General features: G+C 44.1%; 1 protein-coding gene across 1 annotated transcript in view; it reads right to left on the bottom strand.

Annotated features, from left to right (window-relative positions):
* The window catches only part of LOC140725998 (E3 ubiquitin-protein ligase HERC2-like), a 169,156-nt gene that overhangs the window by 35,409 nt on the left and 116,100 nt on the right, over positions 1-17,647 (bottom strand). The window contains exons 39-43 of the mRNA XM_073041899.1: positions 16,790-16,849; positions 15,194-15,299; positions 13,827-14,016; positions 12,125-12,282; positions 8,155-8,235 (exon numbers count right to left, since the gene is read on the bottom strand). Coding sequence (XP_072898000.1) covers positions 8,155-8,235; positions 12,125-12,282; positions 13,827-14,016; positions 15,194-15,299; positions 16,790-16,849 — 595 coding nt within the window. The remainder of the gene's footprint in view (positions 1-8,154; positions 8,236-12,124; positions 12,283-13,826; positions 14,017-15,193; positions 15,300-16,789; positions 16,850-17,647) is intronic.

Below are 17,647 nucleotides of genomic sequence, written 5' to 3'. Positions count from 1 at the left end.
CACAGTGTGTCCTGTTAGCAAGATTTATATAGTATTTTGAATTCAGCTAAAGGAGCATTTCCTCAACCTAGGAAAGTTGCATCAGCCAGCCGTGTTTGTCTTAGTAACGTGTTGTAACCTTTTGCTCAGTGGGATGCTATGGAAGATTCGAGAGAGCTGGGCAGGTTCAGATTTCTGAAGGACAGTAGTCTGGTTTGATGTCTATTGTGAGGTGCAGTGTCGAAGAATTTACCCTGATTTATCGTATTCTACAGTGAAAGAATTTTGTTGCAAAATTACTGTGAGAGACTTTACTCTGTTAAGGAACAGAAATAAAGAAACAGACCTCGGTATAAGGTTAACCCTTTTAATACGTGATCACAGGGAGCCAGTGTCCTATGACTCTGCCAATCTCAGATTACATCTTAACTTTATACAGTAAATTTTGGGCAATAGCCAACAGCTAAACATACTTGGTCAGCAATTTCAAAAAACACTTGCTAGGTATCAGCAAGTCTACCCATGTTCCTGCATGATACATAAAATCGGAAATGCACGTCCACAGTTAGTTTCTCTATTTGCTAAACAATTTCAGAAAAAGATTTAACAATAGCTCATTGCTGGCATGATTTATGTCTTTCTATTGTTAGCATGGCAGCATCTGCATCTTATCCTCTCACCCTTGTGGTGAACTACATATACCTGTCTGGACACGCCCCCCTGCTGACTGCTCCTGTGGCCCCTCTCACTGACCGTGGCTCCTCCCACAGACCCCGGTATCAAGGCGATTGAGGCCTGAGCCCGGCCCTCAGTCTCCAGGATGTAGTATGGTGGTCAACTACTGCTTGTTCTTTCTTTCAGTCAATAAAAGCCGATATGTGTGCCAGCGGCTGCTGGAAAATGCCGATCTTACCTTACGCTCGGCGATCGAGATGGCCGACACGCTGGAGGCTGCTCTGCACTATGCTGACGCTGTCCAGCCGCACGATCCCCCGCCGGTTCCGTGGACACCTCAGACCCCGCCGCCGCCGGTTCCCGCGAGCGAATTCGCCAACACCGCTGCCAGTCGCAATTCCACGAACTCCCCGAACCCGACCACAGCTGCTGCCAGTCGCAAGCCCGCGCAGTGTTACTTCTGCGGACTCGAAAAGCACCCCCGAAAACGCTGCCCGGCCCGAGAAGCGACCTGTTCCAGCTGCGGGAAGAAGGGCCATTTCGCCAAGGTCTGTAAGTCTAAACCACAAGCGGGGTCGGGCAGCGCTGCGTGTGAGGCATGGGGGCTGCCATCTTGGTCGCCGCCATCTTGCCTGCCCGCCTCGTGCGAGGCATGGGGGCCACCATCTTGCATGCCTGGATGGGGGCGGCCATCTTTGTCGGCGCCAACATGCCCCGCCCCCTACCCACCGGTGCTTACCGGGCACCAAGACCGCAGTTCAACTCTGGCCTCCGTAACCCTCGACCAAAGCGCCCCACACCAGCTTACAAGGTCAATGATGGACATCCTGGTGGAGGGGCACAGGACTAGCTGCCTGTTTGACACGGGCAGCACTGAGAGTTTTATTGACCCGGACACAGTGCAACGCTGCGGACTCGTGACACGGCCGGTAAGCCAGAGGGTCACCTTGGCTTCTGGGTCGTATTCCACAGACATCCGGGTGGGTTGTGCAGCGACAATGGTGGTGCAGGGCACAGAATATCGGAACTTTGCGCTACTGGTCATGCCTCAACTGTGTGCGCCTGTGCTATTGGGGCTCGACTTCCAGAGCCACCTCGAAAGTGTGACTATGGCATATGACGGGCCCCTCCTGTTAGCAAGATTTATATAGTATTTTGAATTCAGCTAAAGGAGCATTTCCTCAACCTAGGAAAGTTGCATCAGCCAGCCGTGTTTGTCTTAGTAACGTGTTGTAACCTTTTGCCCAGTGGGATGCTATGGAAGATTCGAGAGAGCTGGGCAGGTTCAGATTTCTGAAGGACAGTAGTCTGGTTTGATGTCTATTGTGAGGTGCAGTGTCGAAGAATTTACCCTGATTTATCGTATTCTACAGTGAAAGAATTTTGTTGCAAAATTACTGTGAGAGACTTTACTCTGTTAAGGAACAGAAATAAAGAAACAGACCTCGGTATAAGGTTAACCCTTTTAATACGTGATCACAGGGAGCCAGTGTCCTATGACTCTGCCAATCTCAGATTACATCTTAACTTTATACAGTAAATTTTGGGCAATAGCCAACAGCTAAACATACTTGGTCAGCAATTTCAAAAAACACTTGCTAGGTATCAGCAAGTCTACCCGTGTTCCTGCATGATACATAAAATCGGAAATGCACGTCCACAGTTAGTTTCTCTATTTGCTAAACAATTTCAGAAAAAGATTTAACAATAGCTCATTGCTGGCATGATTTATGTCTTTCTATTGTTAGCATGGCAGCATCTGCATCTTATCCTCTCACCCTTGTGGTGAACTACATATACCTGTCTGGACACGCCCCCTGCTGACTGCTCCTGTGGCCCCTCTCACTGACCGTGGCTCCTCCCACAGACCCCGGTATCAAGGCGATTGAGGCCTGAGCCCGGCCCTCAGTCACCAGGATGTAGTATGGTGGTCAACTACTGCTTGTTCTTTCTTTCAGTCAATAAAAGCCGATATGTGTGCCAGCGGCTGCTGGAAAATGCCGATCTTACCTTACGCTCGGCGATCGAGATGGCCGACACGCTGGAGGCTGCTCTGCACTATGCTGACGCTGTCCAGCCGCACGATCCCCCGCCGGTTCCGTGGACACCTCAGACCCCGCCGCCGCCGGTTCCCGCGAGCGAATTCGCCAACACCGCTGCCAGTCGCAATTCCACGAACTCCCCGAACCCGACCACAGCTGCTGCCAGTCGCAAGCCCGCGCAGTGTTACTTCTGCGGACTCGAAAAGCACCCCCGAAAACGCTGCCCGGCCCGAGAAGCGACCTGTTCCAGCTGCGGGAAGAAGGGCCATTTCGCCAAGGTCTGTAAGTCTAAACCACAAGCGGGGTCGGGCAGCGCTGCGTGTGAGGCATGGGGGCTGCCATCTTGGTCGCCGCCATCTTGCCTGCCCGCCTCGTGCGAGGCATGGGGGCCACCATCTTGCATGCCTGGATAGGGGCGGCCATCTTTGTCGGCGCCAACATGCCCCGCCCCCTACCCACCGGTGCTTACCGGGCACCAAGACCGCAGTTCAACTCTGGCCTCCGTAACCCTCGACCAAAGCGCCCCACACCAGCTTACAAGGTCAATGATGGACATCCTGGTGGAGGGGCACAGGACTAGCTGCCTGTTTGACACGGGCAGCACTGAGAGTTTTATTGACCCGGACACAGTGCAACGCTGCGGACTCGTGACACGGCCGGTAAGCCAGAGGGTCTATTCCACAGACATCCGGGTGGGTTGTGCAGCGACAATGGTGGTGCAGGGCACAGAATATCGGAACTTTGCGCTACTGGTCATGCCTCAACTGTGTGCGCCTGTGCTATTGGGGCTGGACTTCCAGAGCCACCTCGAAAGTGTGACTATGGCATATGACGGGCCCCTCCCACCACTCACTGTCAGGAATCCTCAGTTTTGTGGGACTTCGCCATATACCCCGCTACTGACCACACACACACACATGGAATCACACATCCCACCCAGCACCATGCCGACAGCTGCGCTACTGACACCACTTGCAGCCTCTCCACCCTCAAGATCCCTCCCCCATCGCTGTTCGCCAACCTGACCCCCGACTGTAAACCTGTGGCAACTAAAAGCAGGAGGTACAGCGTGGGGGACAGGGCCTTCATTCAGTCAGAGGTGCAGCGGCTGCTCAGGGAGGGGATCATTGAGCCAAGCACAAGCCCTTGGAGGGCCCAGGTGGTTGTTGTTCAGACCGGGCAGAAAAATAGGATGGTCGTGGACTATAGTCAAACCATCAATAGGTTCACGCAGCTTGACGCGTACCCCCTACCCTGCATCGCGGATATGGTCAACCAGATAGCTCAGTACAAGGTGTACTCGACAATAGATCTGAAATCCGCTTATCACCAGCTCCCCATCCGCCCAGAGGACCGCCCCTACACCACCTTCAAGGCGGGCGGCAGGCTCTATCACTTCCTGCATGTCCCATTCGGTGTCACAAATGGTGTCTCGGTCTTCCAGAGGGAAATGGACCGGATGGTGGACCAGTGCCAACTGAAGGTCACATTTCCCTATCTGGATAACATCACCATCTGTGGTCACGACTGGCCAGATCACAACGCCAACCTCCAACGATTTTTCCAAGTGGCCAAAGCCCTGAACCTTACTTATAATAGGGACAATTGTGTGTTCGGAACCACCCGACTCGCTATCCTTGGGTATGTCATGGAAAACGGGGTCATTGGCCCTGATCCCGACCGTATGCGCCCCCTGTTAGAACTCCCTCTTCCCACCACCCTCAAAGCCCTCAGATGGTGCCTGGGCTTCTTTTCCTATTACGCCCAATGGGTCCCCCATTACGCGGACAAGGCCCACCCCCTGGTCAAGTCTACCACTTTTCCCCTCTCTGCCGAGGCCTGCGCAGCCTTCAGCTGCATTAAAGGGGACATTGCCAAAGCAACGATGCATGCGGTGGACGAGACCATTCCCTTCCAAGTAGAGAGTGACGCCTCCGATTTCGCGCTTGCTGCTACCCTCAATCAGGCAGGTAGGCCAGTGGCATTCTTTTCTTGTACCCTTCAAGGCTCTGAAATTCAGCACTCCGCGGTGGAGAAAGAAGCCCAGGCCATAGTGGAAGCTATTAGGCACTGGAGGCACTATTTCGCCGGCAAAAGGTTCACCTTGCTGACCGACCAGCGCTCAGTTGCGTTCATGTTCAGCAACCAACAGCGGGGCAAAATCTAAAATGATAAAATTTTGCAGTGGAGAATAGAACTCTTCACCTACAACTATGATATCCTGTACCGGCCTGGAAGGCTCAATGAGCCCCCTGATGCCCTATCCCGGGGAGTGTGTGCCAGCGCACAGCTCGACCAGCTATACGCCCTCCATGCACATCTTTGCCACCCAGGGGTCACCCGATTTTACCATTTCGTGAAAGCCCGGAACCTGCCGTACTCCCTTGAGGACATCAGGACGATGACCAGGGACTGCCAGATCTGCGCTGAGTGCAAACCGCACTTCTACCGTCCTGAAAAGGCGCAACTTATCAAGGCCACCCGCCCCTTTGAGCGACTGAGTGTTGACTTTAAGGGCCCCCTTCCCTCCACCGACCGCAATGTCTACTTTCTCAACATTATCGACGAGTACTCACCGTTCCCCTTTGCCATCCCCTGCCCCGACACCACTACCACATCCGTCATAAAAGCCCTGCGCCAGCTCTTCACTCTGTTCGGATATCCCTGCTATATCCACAGTGATAGAGGGTCCTCCTTTATGAGTGACAAGCTGCGCCGGTACCTGCTAGCTGGGGCATTGCTACTAGTCGGACCACGAGCTATAATCCCCGGGGAAATGGACAGGTGGAGAGGGAGAATGCCACAGTGTGGAAGGCCACACTTTTAGCCCTTAAGTCAAAAGGGTTGCCGGTCTCTCGATGGCAGGAGGTCCTCCCTGAGGCACTCCACTCTATCCGCTCCTGTTATGTACGTCCACCAATGCCACCCCTCACGAGCGCCTATTCTCTTTTCCCAGGAAGTCTGCCACTGGGACCACCCTACCAGCTTGGCTGATGTCCCCAGGGCCAGTGCTGCTCCGGAAACATGTGAGGAGCAATAAATACTCCCCGCTGGTCGAGAGGGTTCACCTTCTACATGCGAACCCCCAGTATGCTTACGTGGTCTTACCTGATGGGCGGGAGGACATGGTCTCCGTCCGCGACCTGGCGCCCGCAGGAGCAGCAGACCACTACCCCGAACACTCCACGGTAACTATGAACCCTGTACCCGAGGTGACACTGCGCACACCGAGCCCTACACAGACTCCTCACGACACTCCTATACCGGGCGTCTCGTACGCACAAATACCAGGCGCCTCGCACACGCATGAGGGATCACTGACGCCTAGTGGGCTGACACCTCCGGTTAGGCCAGAACCAGCACAACCACCGTCTCCGGTGCAATCACCACCGGCACCTGTGCAATCACAGCCGGTGCTACGTAGATCGCAGCGACAGATTCGACCACCTGATAGACTTAACCTGTAAATATACTTGTAAGAAACTTCGCCACATGGGGACTCTCTTTTAAAACAAACGGGGGGTGAATGTGGTGAACTACATATACCTGTCTGGACACGCCCCCTGCTGACTGTTCCTGTGGCCCCTCTCACTGACCGTGGCTCCTTCCACAGACCTCGGTATAAAGGCGATTGAGGTCTGAGCCCGGCCTCTCTGTCTCCAGGATGTAGTATGGTGGTCAACTACTGCTTGTTCTTTCTTCCAGTCAATAAAAGCCGATATCTCGCCTTCACATCTCAGAGAGTTATTGATGGTGCATCAACCCTCACGATCCAAGTCCTGAGCAATACTTAGCTAGTCAAGCTTGACAACAAAATTTAATTCAAAATTTAACTTTCTTCTTAATTCTCTTCCACATGCGGAGAAGAGCACAAGGAAAAATGATCCCACCTGAAGGGGAGACCCTATTGTCAGAAGTGCTTGTTCAGACGAATGGTTCAACAGAGGAAGTGCCAATACTTCTGAGTCAGCCAGTTTGTTTGAAATGGTCTTCCAGGGAAGTTCGAACTGTGGTTGGTGTCCTTCACACAGAACGTGAGTTGAGTTCAGCGTGTGAGTAATCCAATGTTTATCTGCACATTTAGGTTGGTTTAACTGTAATAGGCTCTTTTCTTTTTCTTTTCTTTTTCTGTTAACTGTTTGTTAAAGTTGAAGTTTCGGTAAATAGATTTCCTTTGTAGTTTTATGCTGGTGTACGGTCTGCTGATTTCCTGGCAAATGATAACTATGTACGGGGCAGTATTTACACAGCAATCATGACAATCAATGTTCCTTAATCAGAACATCCCAACTTTCCTGTTTGGTTGAACTCAAATCATACTGACCCTAGACATTTTGCTTATGGAAGGTGGCCCTCTCACCGCTTAGTAGTGTGGCTGTTAGCAGAGTTAGCTGACGAGCCAAGTTTGTATACATGCCCCGATGAGAAAGTTATGCAATATGACATGAAAATGCTTTTTTTTTGTAAATTGGATACATTAGAAATTACACCCACTGCACAACAAGTTACTTTATAACATGGAATTTCCTCTCTCTGCATTATAGGACCGGCAGCTAAGCTGTTCTGAAATTGAATGGAAAGAAACATTTAAGGCAATGGGCAAGAATAACTGAAAAAAGAAGCAGAAGAATCTGTTGTTACTGTGATCTAGAATGTCCTACCCAAGAAAATGAATGCAAGCAGATTCAGAAATAATTTTCAAAAGGGAATTATGATTATCCTTAGAAAGGAAATACATTCTAGGACGTGCTGGAAAGAGCAAGATATTGGAACTAACTGGCTAATTCTTTCATAGAGCCTAATGAACACATAAGTCCAATTGGCATCCTGTGCTGTCAAATTCTAAAGTTCAACCTAAGTATTGTTTAAGCATCGAATTCCATGATTATACGAGTGAATCTGCAGATGCTGGAAATAAATAAAAACACAAAATGCTGGCAGAACTCAGCAGGCCAGACAGCATCTATGGGAGCAGGTAGTGACGACACTACCTAGTTCAGCATTTTGTGAATTCCATGATTAGATTGACACACTTTCAAGTTGAATATATACACTGCTTTGTCCCATAATGTTGTTGTAAAACATTTATGAATAATTTATATAGCACTTTTAAACTCAATTTCCAATAAAAAGTTTGCAAAAGGCTATTTTCCATGAGTATATTTTTGCTATGATTTTGTATTAAATTTCACTATTATAAATTATCATGCTTACATTTGTATTGGGAATCTTGGTTCCCTCCTGTCTCTATGGCCTGCAGAGTTTATGCATCACTCTAAGTCTGGCTTTTCTTTTCCTGTTTGACAAACTCTCAATACAAACACAGTACTAAAAATCTCTAAAAATCTTCTATTTTCAGTTCCTTCAGCAGAAGTTGCAGTGAGAATAAGCTGCAAAGCTGGATTGCCACTGGGATCATTTTCAGCGTAACATTTAATAGAGAAAAAAAATCACTTACCTTAAATGACTCTATAAATATTTTCATTACAGGAATTTTGAAGTTCCTCTCTCGAATGCGATTATCTCTGGTAGAATTTACCTGGCAACATATAATCAAATATTAATCATCAGTATGAGATGGAAAACATGAACGAAGCATGACATTTAAGAGACACTTCAAAGTTTTGACCACTAGCTAGTAAAGTGCTCTACCACTGTTTTTCCTGTTGCAATTTCAGAGTCCTTCGTAGATAATGAAGTTATCTGGTTGTTAGGGTTAGTCAACTCCCATAAATGTTGCTGCAAAGACTAATATGATATGAATTAGATATTTTGATCTACTTGTGCTTTTACCAATACAAGAACAAATGACATGAGGAACGTAAACAGTTCCCACTCACTGCAGTTATCCATGTATAATATTCACTTGCATGGTCTAGGTCAATCCAAGATAAGGGAATAACGACAGGTAAGGCATCAAAGATCATTATTCTGCAATCTCTCCTCGTTGACCTCAAATATTGACAGCCCGTCACAACACCATTTTCCCACTCTCTCCCCGTACCTAATGACGATTGACGCCTTTTTCATTTAGAAATTTATCTCTCTCCTTCTTAAATATAGTCAGTACCTTGGTCTCCATAACCCTCCATAGTGGCAAATTCCACAGGTTCATCCTGATCGGTGTGACGAAATTTCATCTGCCTCAGTCCAAAATGCTTATCCTGTATCCTGAGATTGTGACTTAGTTCTACACATCCCTGTCAGGAGTAACATACTCCTGTTTGTCTAGGCCTGCGAGAAATTTCTACTTTTCAGCTAAATCCTCTCCCAGTCTTCTTAGCTCAAGAGAAACAAGGCTAATTGACCTAATCTTACCTCGTACAATAGCTCTAGCCATAGACATATTTTATATACAGCCAATTCTTCTTCTTTTCAATTAAGATTAAAATCATGATGGATTTGAAGTGAACATCTGATCTGATCTGAATCCTCCATGTGGGTTAGTCTAAAATCAAGTTCAAGTTATTTATTTCCAGAATGTACACGTCATTTCAGCCAGACCAGCATTCCATGTCTGCACTTAATTGAAATGCTTTTATCAATATGATGGAAGATTTTCCCACTGTATTCTTGTAGCAAAAGGTACTGGAATATTTAATAGTGGAGGAATTATGACTGATTTATGAGTAAACCTGATATGTGGCTTGATAGGCTGGACTGAATTTTTTTTTCCACAGGTAGAAAGGTCAATTACCCGAGGACACACTTTTAAGGTTAGCAAGGGAGAGTTTAAAGATGAAATGAGGGGCAACTCTATTTATTTATTTACACAGCGTGTGGTAGGAGCCTGGAATGGGTCACTAGTGGTAATGGTGGAAAGAGCCAGTTTGGCAGAGTTTAAGAGAATCAGAATCAGGTTTAATATCACTGGCATATGTTGTGAAATTTGGTGTCTTTGCGGCAGCAGTACAAAGCAACATATAATAATAGAGGGAAAATGTGAATTAGGTCAAATATATACAAACAGTTAAATTAAATAAGTAGTACAAAAAAAATTAAAAGTCGTGCAGTAGTGTTCATGGGTTCAATGTCCATTCAGAAATTGGATGGCAAAGGAAAAGAAGCTGTTCCTGAATCATTGTGTGTGCCTTCAGGCTCCTGTGCCTCCTTCTTGGTGGTGGCAATGAGAGCAGGACATACCCTGGGTGATGTGGGCTCCTTAATGACGGATGCCACTTTTTGGAGGCATCACTGCTTGAAGGTGACCTGGATACAATGGAGGCTAAGGGGACTTTTAGATAGATACATGAATATGAAGGGAATGGACAGATATGGACAATAGACAGGAAGAGGAGATTTAGTGTAAATTGGCATCAAGATCAGTACAACATCATGGGCTGAAAGGCTTGTCAGTAAAGTTCTTGTTCTATGAAAAGCAACTGGAAGTGGTGGCATTTCCATGCACCTGCAAGCATTGTGCTTTCAGGCTGTAGAAGTTGTGGGTTCAGGAAGAGTTTTAGTGTGTAACTACAGGAAACACTGCAGCCATGATATTAAACAAAGTTGAGTGTTTGAAGAGATGCCAGTGCACCGAGCTTCTTGAGATTGTTGGGGCTGCAGGCATCCAGCTGAGTGGAGAGTATTCCACCACATGTCCAACTTCTGTCTCGAGTCAGACAGCTCCAACCTCAATCAGTAATGTTGAGGATGGCAAAAACTTTCACTGTGTGCATGTCACTGGAACTCTGCCCAGCCATACTGTGAAAGGCCTTTCACAAGAAGGACTGCAATGATTCAACAAGACAGCTCATCACCAGCTTCTCAAGGGCGTTTAAGGATGAGAAATAAATGCTGCCCTTAGCAATGACACCCAAAAAGATACAAAAATTAAAATAAACTACATCATTTTCAGTCTAAATCTCATTCTTGTAGCCATAAGTCTGATGGTGAAATCTCCACTTTTCAGTCCTGGCCAGTTGCATTCCACATTTAAAGTGCTAATTTACATAATATTTCACATTCTCCACCCAACTCTGCTTCCTGTCTATCCTGTTGTAACCTACAACCTTCTACATCACCCACAAGCCCAACAATCTTTTTGTCATCTGCTGACTTACTAACCTACTCTTCCATTTCATTATCCAAGTCATTTAGATACAAAGCACAAAGAGCAGGGTTCCAGAACAAATCCCTGTGGAACACCACTAGTCACAAACCACCCCAGGCAGAATACACTCCATCTATTACCATCCTTTGCCTTTTGTAGGCAAGCTAATTCTGAATCCATGCAGCCAAGTTTCCATGGATGCCTTGCCTCATGACTTTCTGGATGAGCCTACAACTGGGAAGCCTTGTCAAACACCTTACTAAAATATATATACCACATCCACTACTCTTCCATTATCAATTTGTCTTGTCACTTCCTCAAAGAATTTAATCAGGTTCACGAAACATGACCTGCCCCTCAAAAAGTCATGCTGACAGTCCCTAATAAAACTATGCTTCTCCAAATGTTTATAAATCCTTTCTCTAAAAATCCTCTCCAATAATTTGCCCACCACAGATATAAGACTTACTGGCCTACAATTCTCAGTATTATCCCTACTAACTTTCTTGAACTACAGAAAAACATTTGCCATCCTTCAGTCCTCTGGTACCACTCCTAAGGCCAGGAAGGATGCAAAGTTCATTGTCCACATCCCAGCAATCTGTTCCCTCCTTTTCCGTAGTAACCTGAAGGTATTCCTATCTATTCGAAAGGACTCATCTATCCTAATGTTTTTCAGAGGATCCTACGCTACCTTTACCATAACCTTAACATGCATCAGCACATTAGTGAATTCTACACAGGCCTCACATTCATCAAAGTCCCCCTGCCTTGTGATCTAAAGCCAAGTATAGATTACCTTCTTTGCTTCCAATCACATTTCTCCCTTTATCCCCAAGCAGTCCTACAATCATCCTAGTCATCCTTCTGTTCCTTACGTATATGCAGAACTGGGAGTTTTCCTTCATCCAGCTGGTCAAAACCTTTGCATGTTCTCTTCTAGCTCTCCTAAAATCCTTTTTAAGCTCCTTTCTGGCTATCTTATAATTATCAAGATCCCTCTCTGATTTTTGCTTTCTAACTCTTTCTTCTTGCTCTTCTCTAAATGTTCCAACTCTCTTGTCAACCAGAGTTCCTTTACCCTACCATCCTTTCTCTGTCTCATTCAGACAAACCTCTCCAGAACCACATGCAGGTAGTCCCTAAACATGTTCCACACTTCTGCTGAACATTTTCCGGAGAGCTTCCATTCCCAATTTACACTCACTCCCAAGTTCCTGCTAGTACCATCAGAATTAGCCACCTCCAACTCTCCAGTTAAATGCTTTCCCATATTGTCTGCTTCTATCATTGTCTGTGACTATGCTCAGAGAATTATAGTCACTATATGAGGACACATTCAGAATAAAAGCTCACAGTATGAGAAGTTCTTACCAACCTTGTAAAGCACTTGTAAAATTTTTAATGTGTTCTGAAGATTTGAGATATCTTTTGGGATTTTTGCCATAGTGGACCAAAGAAGTCGCTCTGACTCTTCATGATAAATCTTCACAAGACGCCAGAAGTAGTAGACAGGCATTGCCCTCCACCAACATTCTGATCAAGAGAGAGTCAGGTGAAATAAGGGTCAAAGTGCCAGTCAACAATTGAAATAGCAAACTGAAAATTGAACTAAAGCCAGATCAGTGGATGTTAAGCATAAACTGAATCAGAATCAGGTTTATTATCACCGGCATGTGACGTGAAATTTGTTAACTTAGCAGCAGCAATTCAGTCCAATACAAAATCTAGCAGAGAGAAAAATAATAATAATAATAAATAAAATAAAACATAGTAATAAATAAACAAGTAAATCAATTACATATATTGAATAGATTTTTTAAAATGTGCAAAAACAGAAATACTGTATATTAAAAAAAGTGAGGTAGTTTCCAAAGCTTCAATGTCCATTTAGGAATCAGATGGCAGAGGGGAAGAAGCTGTTCCTGAATCGCTGAGTGTGTGCCTTCAGGCTTCTGTATCTCCTGCCTGATGGGAACAGTGAGAAAAGGGCATGCCCAAGTGATACAGGAGTCTTCTGGTTGACTCACTCAACTTTAGCATAAATCTAAAAGGCTTAAGGAAACAAACATTGTGCTGATGCTTAAAATAAAAGCAGACAACTTGGGAAACATTCATCAGCTCTTGAAATGTCTGTGGAACAAGAAGCAGGATTGGTTTTTGTCAGAACTGGGAAAGAGAGATAATAAAAGATGGTTTTAAATTGCAGAGATGGCAGATGATACATGTGATAGAGTGAGGCCAGGCTACTGGGAACAGTTAGAGGATGATCACACTTTTTTTGTCCGTGTTATGTGATGCTAATAACAGGGCTGTGGGATGTAACCAGAAGACCCAGCTGAAGTAATGGCCCCAATACCCTATTTTACTATACCTCTCCTGTCATAATCAATCCCTTTGTCCTATCACTTTTTCCTGCTACGTTCTCCCCTCCTTTGCTTTTTCAAGTTCTGATGAATTGCTCTATTCTCTTTCCACAGATGCTACACGACTAGCTGAGACTTCTCAGTACTATCTCTTTTTTATTTAAAAGTGGGAGAGCAGCCGGTCAATTTTGACCTCACAACATATTTGAGCTCCGAAGCTTGAGCTGAAAAGGTGGCAAACAATTTGTTTCAGGAAAGGGATATAGGAAAACTGGAAGCCACACCAGATTGCCAAAGTGTCAGTGAGGTCATGGATGAAATAAGTTTTAATAATGTTGGCTGATAGATATTGGTCTGGATATCCGAGGAAAATCCCTCACCAGTCTTTGAAATCAGGTCGTAAGATTTAAGGAGTAGATAGGACAATGAGTTAACAGTCCATCCTAAAGATGCCAAATCCTTCTGCAGAATTGCCTCAATATTGTACTGATATGCCTACCCAGATTATGTGCTCAGTTCTTTTGACTGGAGCTTGAAGCCATTGCAACTGGATCAAACTGAACTTTTTACATGGACTCCTGACACAAGCCTTTCCTTATGATAAGTTATTAAAGTCTTATACCGCATCTCAAAAACTGAACAATTTATTTTCTTCTTTTAACAGCAAACAGTGGAGATATTGATGAAATTTAAATGGAAAAAAGCATCCCTTACCTAGAACTTCAAAGCAGCTTTTATCAAGGGAAGTTATGGCTCTGGTCAGGGATTCTGCCAGCTGGGACTTCTTCGTCGTTTGAAGTACAGCAACGAGCTCAGGCAGAACAAGGTAAAGCCGCAGAGCTTCCACACAGGAAGGAGAATGAGGCAATGAGTCGAGCAACTTTGCCATAATTGCATATGTCACCTGTAAACCAGTTAGGATCAGGAATTGATTCCTTTTTAATATTCAATTTATTTCATTAAATATATGTATTTAAATATATGTATTCTTTTCTACATAGTAATCTAGGTGGAGATGATTAGCTTAGGCTCCATAATCATACTGCCATTAGTAAATAATTCTAATGTAATGCAAGTAATTTTTATAGTTGTTCTCCAATCACCACATGGTTTAATTATCAAGTGGCTTTTGTTTTCTTTAAGCAGTCTGCTTGCTGTTATTTGGCAGTTGTGTAGTAGACACAGCTTGCAGTGACATAAGCTTTACCTCACTGTCTGAGAGAGCATTATAAACACTTTATTTATGTCCTCTTGACTGACTTAAAGTAATAAAATCATTATATTTCACAGATTTAACTTCTCGTGATGACTGATTGTAGTACTGATGTTCATGTATTGAAAGGGGAAATGTAGATGGCAGAATACAAAGCGAGGCTGAGATTTCCTCATTCTTTGCTAAGTAACTGCAAATGTGAAAGCAGATAATGTAAATCATCATGTAAAAATTCACAAGGCAATTTGCAGACTTTCAGAAAAGAATGATTTATCATCCTTCGTGATTTATTCTTTGTTTTAGAATAAATTATGCTTTTAGAAGCCCTTTCCTGAATATTTTTGATTGAAATAATTCTTGTAAGCTCAGTCTATTTAATGTAAATGATCATTCAAGATGAATCAAGCAATTTGCAAAAGCACAGTTTAAAGGGCTGATGGTGTAATACAACTGATCAGGATGCATTCAGATGGCATACTCTTAGAATAAGAACTTTGGGAGAGATTATCGTTTTGCAGCTCAATATCTGATACTATCTTTTGTCATCAAATGTAAACAGTAACATCCTTCCATACAGACCAAAAATTAAAATTTTACAGGACAAATTCTCCGTAGGAATCTTTCATAACAATCTTCCACAGTACAGATGTACTAATATTTACAGAAGTACACAATTAACTTTAGTACCAAATGGAAAGCTATTATGAAATTGAATATCCAAAAGGACATTGACTTGACACACACATGCCCAGCACAGGCAAACAACCATGGATATGAAGTGTACATTCAACATCAGTCAGAGTATATCATAGTGTTTTAATGTGTGAGATACTGTAGGTATGCTGAAGAATTTGATTGCAAACATTACCTGGGATAATACCGAGTCCTTTATTGCCATTTTCTCAAAGTTCACATTCACTGAGGACATATCCAGACCAGACTGCATTCTGCTTGTTTTGAAATGGTTATCCTTGCTGTTTTGAATATATAGTATCAAGAAGGATGGTTAATGATTTGAAGAAAAAGATATACAAAGGTGAAACAAATCTGTATCTTATGTTTTGAAATCGTCTTTATGGATGGCATACAAAGTAAAGCTTCTTGCTGTATCTTGGTGCATGTGACAGCTGGAGAAATATGAAAAAACTATTATCAACCTAGTTAACAAGCTTTGCTGCTTTGTCTCATTTTAAACTGACTGTGTCCACCCAAAGCAAATCAGAGAGTACAATCAGTTGGCAATTTGTCGAAAGTGGCATCGCAGGTAGATAGGGCCATAAAGGAAGTTTCTGGCCTTCATAAATCAAATTACTGAGTACAGATGTGATGTTGAAGAATGTGTAAGGCATTGGTGAGGCCTACTGTGTGCAGCTTTTCTCACCTACCTACAGAAAGGATGTAAATAAGGTTGAAAGGGTACAGACAAAATTTACAAGGACTTTGCTGGGTCTGGAAGACCTGAGATATATGGAGAGATTGAATAGGTTGGGAATTTATTCCTTGGAATGTGGAAGATTGAGAGGAGATTTGATAGATGAAAACAAAATTATGAGGGATATAGAAAGGGTAAATATAAGCAGGCTTTTTGCACTGAGGTTGGGTGGGACTACAACCAAAGGTTGTGGCTTAAGGCTGAAAGATGAGAAGTTTAGGGGGAACACGAGGGGAAACTTCTTCACTCAGAGGGTTGTGAGAGTGTGGAATGAGCTGCTAGTGCATGTGGTGTATGCCAGCTCGATTTCAACCTTTAAAAGGTTGGATAGGCACATGGATGGAAGTGGTATGGGGGGCTATGGTCCCAGGGCAGGTCAATGGGAGTGGGCAGCTTAAGTGGTTCAGCATGGATTAGATGGGCTGAAGGGCCTGTTTCTGTGCTGTCCTTTTCAATTATTAATAAGACACCACTAGACCTCACAAATCTGGCTACAATCCCATTGTAACAGAGTCAACACAACAGATATAAGATCACCTCTCTACTCGAAGATGCAAGTCTTGCCTGTAAAGTTCCTTTAGGATATTCAGCTTTGAACATGTGCTGCATGAATTCAACCAATCGTTGCTGTTGCACCCTGACTCCCAGGAAATGAGTTTGGAGGTAGAACTTGTGGATGTGCAAAACTTGTCTTGGGGGAAATCTGGCCAATGGACACCCAAACATGGCCCGACCATGCACAGGCCAAGTGGGAGGAGATCAGGAACATAGCATGAAATGGAGAATTACAAAAGAGGAACAAGGTTTGTAAATTTGTTCAACATTTTTGCATGGTTTCCCCTTCCCCCTCTCTTAATTAATTGAATGAATCTCCTTAAATGTGAAAAACTAAACATATTGAATAGAATATAGTTTTCTTTTGATCAAAGGCAGAAGGATTTGGCTTTGGTTCAGCCTGATGATGCAACTCACATAGGATCTACAACTAGGAAATTTTAATAAAAATTGCTAAGCAACAGCACTTTGGTTTACCTCACATCCAGGAAACTTGCATTAATAATCTGAGATGACGAATATCCCCGAATGATTGCCCTGGGAATGAAATTAAGACAGATATAATGCGGGTTGGTCAAATATTCTTTATAAGCAAACAATAACTTCAACCAATTTGCTGACAGTTTGGATGCTCACAAACTGCACAGCTGGATAATGCATTAAAGGCAAGTTTCTCCTTAGATGGAGAGATGTTGCCCCGCCCACTCATGCGCAATGGCTTAACGACATTATGGCCTGCTTGGACCTCGAAAAAATTCATTATTCAGTTCTTAATTCGGATCTAAAGTTCCATAAGGTCTGGGGACCTTTTATCGAGTACTTTCATAACCTTCCTCTTGACTAGGGTTTTTTTTTTCTTTTTTTTTCTCTTCTTTTCGGTCCCTTGCTTTCAGCTCCCTTTTTTTTCTGGTAGTAGGCATTATTATCCTCTGTTGCTAAGTGTATTCACAGTCTGGGAGTTTGACTGTCCTGACTTATACTCTCTATATTGTGTTGTGGTCGGTCTGGAGTTGTTGTTGTTTTTTTCTTGTGTTGTGGGGCTTGGGGAGGATACTAAGCTTACTTGTCTTTAATTTAGGTGCTTTTTTGTTAAATTCTCTTCCTTTGTAGCATATTGTTATTGTATGCTTAATTTTGCACTGTATTAATGCTCCTCATTGGGATTTGGGGTTTTTAATTTGTAAAATGTTTTGAAAAACTAATAAAAAAAATTTTTTTTAAAAGGCAAGTTTACACAGCCACAGAAGAAGAATACACTGTTACCCTGCACTTGAAGTCTGTGCTGCAATCATTACAAGTATCTTTTTCATCTTCTCAAGATCAATTTTCATTTGT

Source organism: Hemitrygon akajei, chromosome 4 (assembly GCF_048418815.1).
Source record: "Hemitrygon akajei chromosome 4, sHemAka1.3, whole genome shotgun sequence".
In the NCBI taxonomy this organism is placed as follows: Eukaryota; Metazoa; Chordata; class Chondrichthyes; order Myliobatiformes; family Dasyatidae; genus Hemitrygon; species Hemitrygon akajei.
Note: the sequence above shows the minus strand (reverse complement) of the source record. Positions and strands in the feature narration are given on the sequence as shown.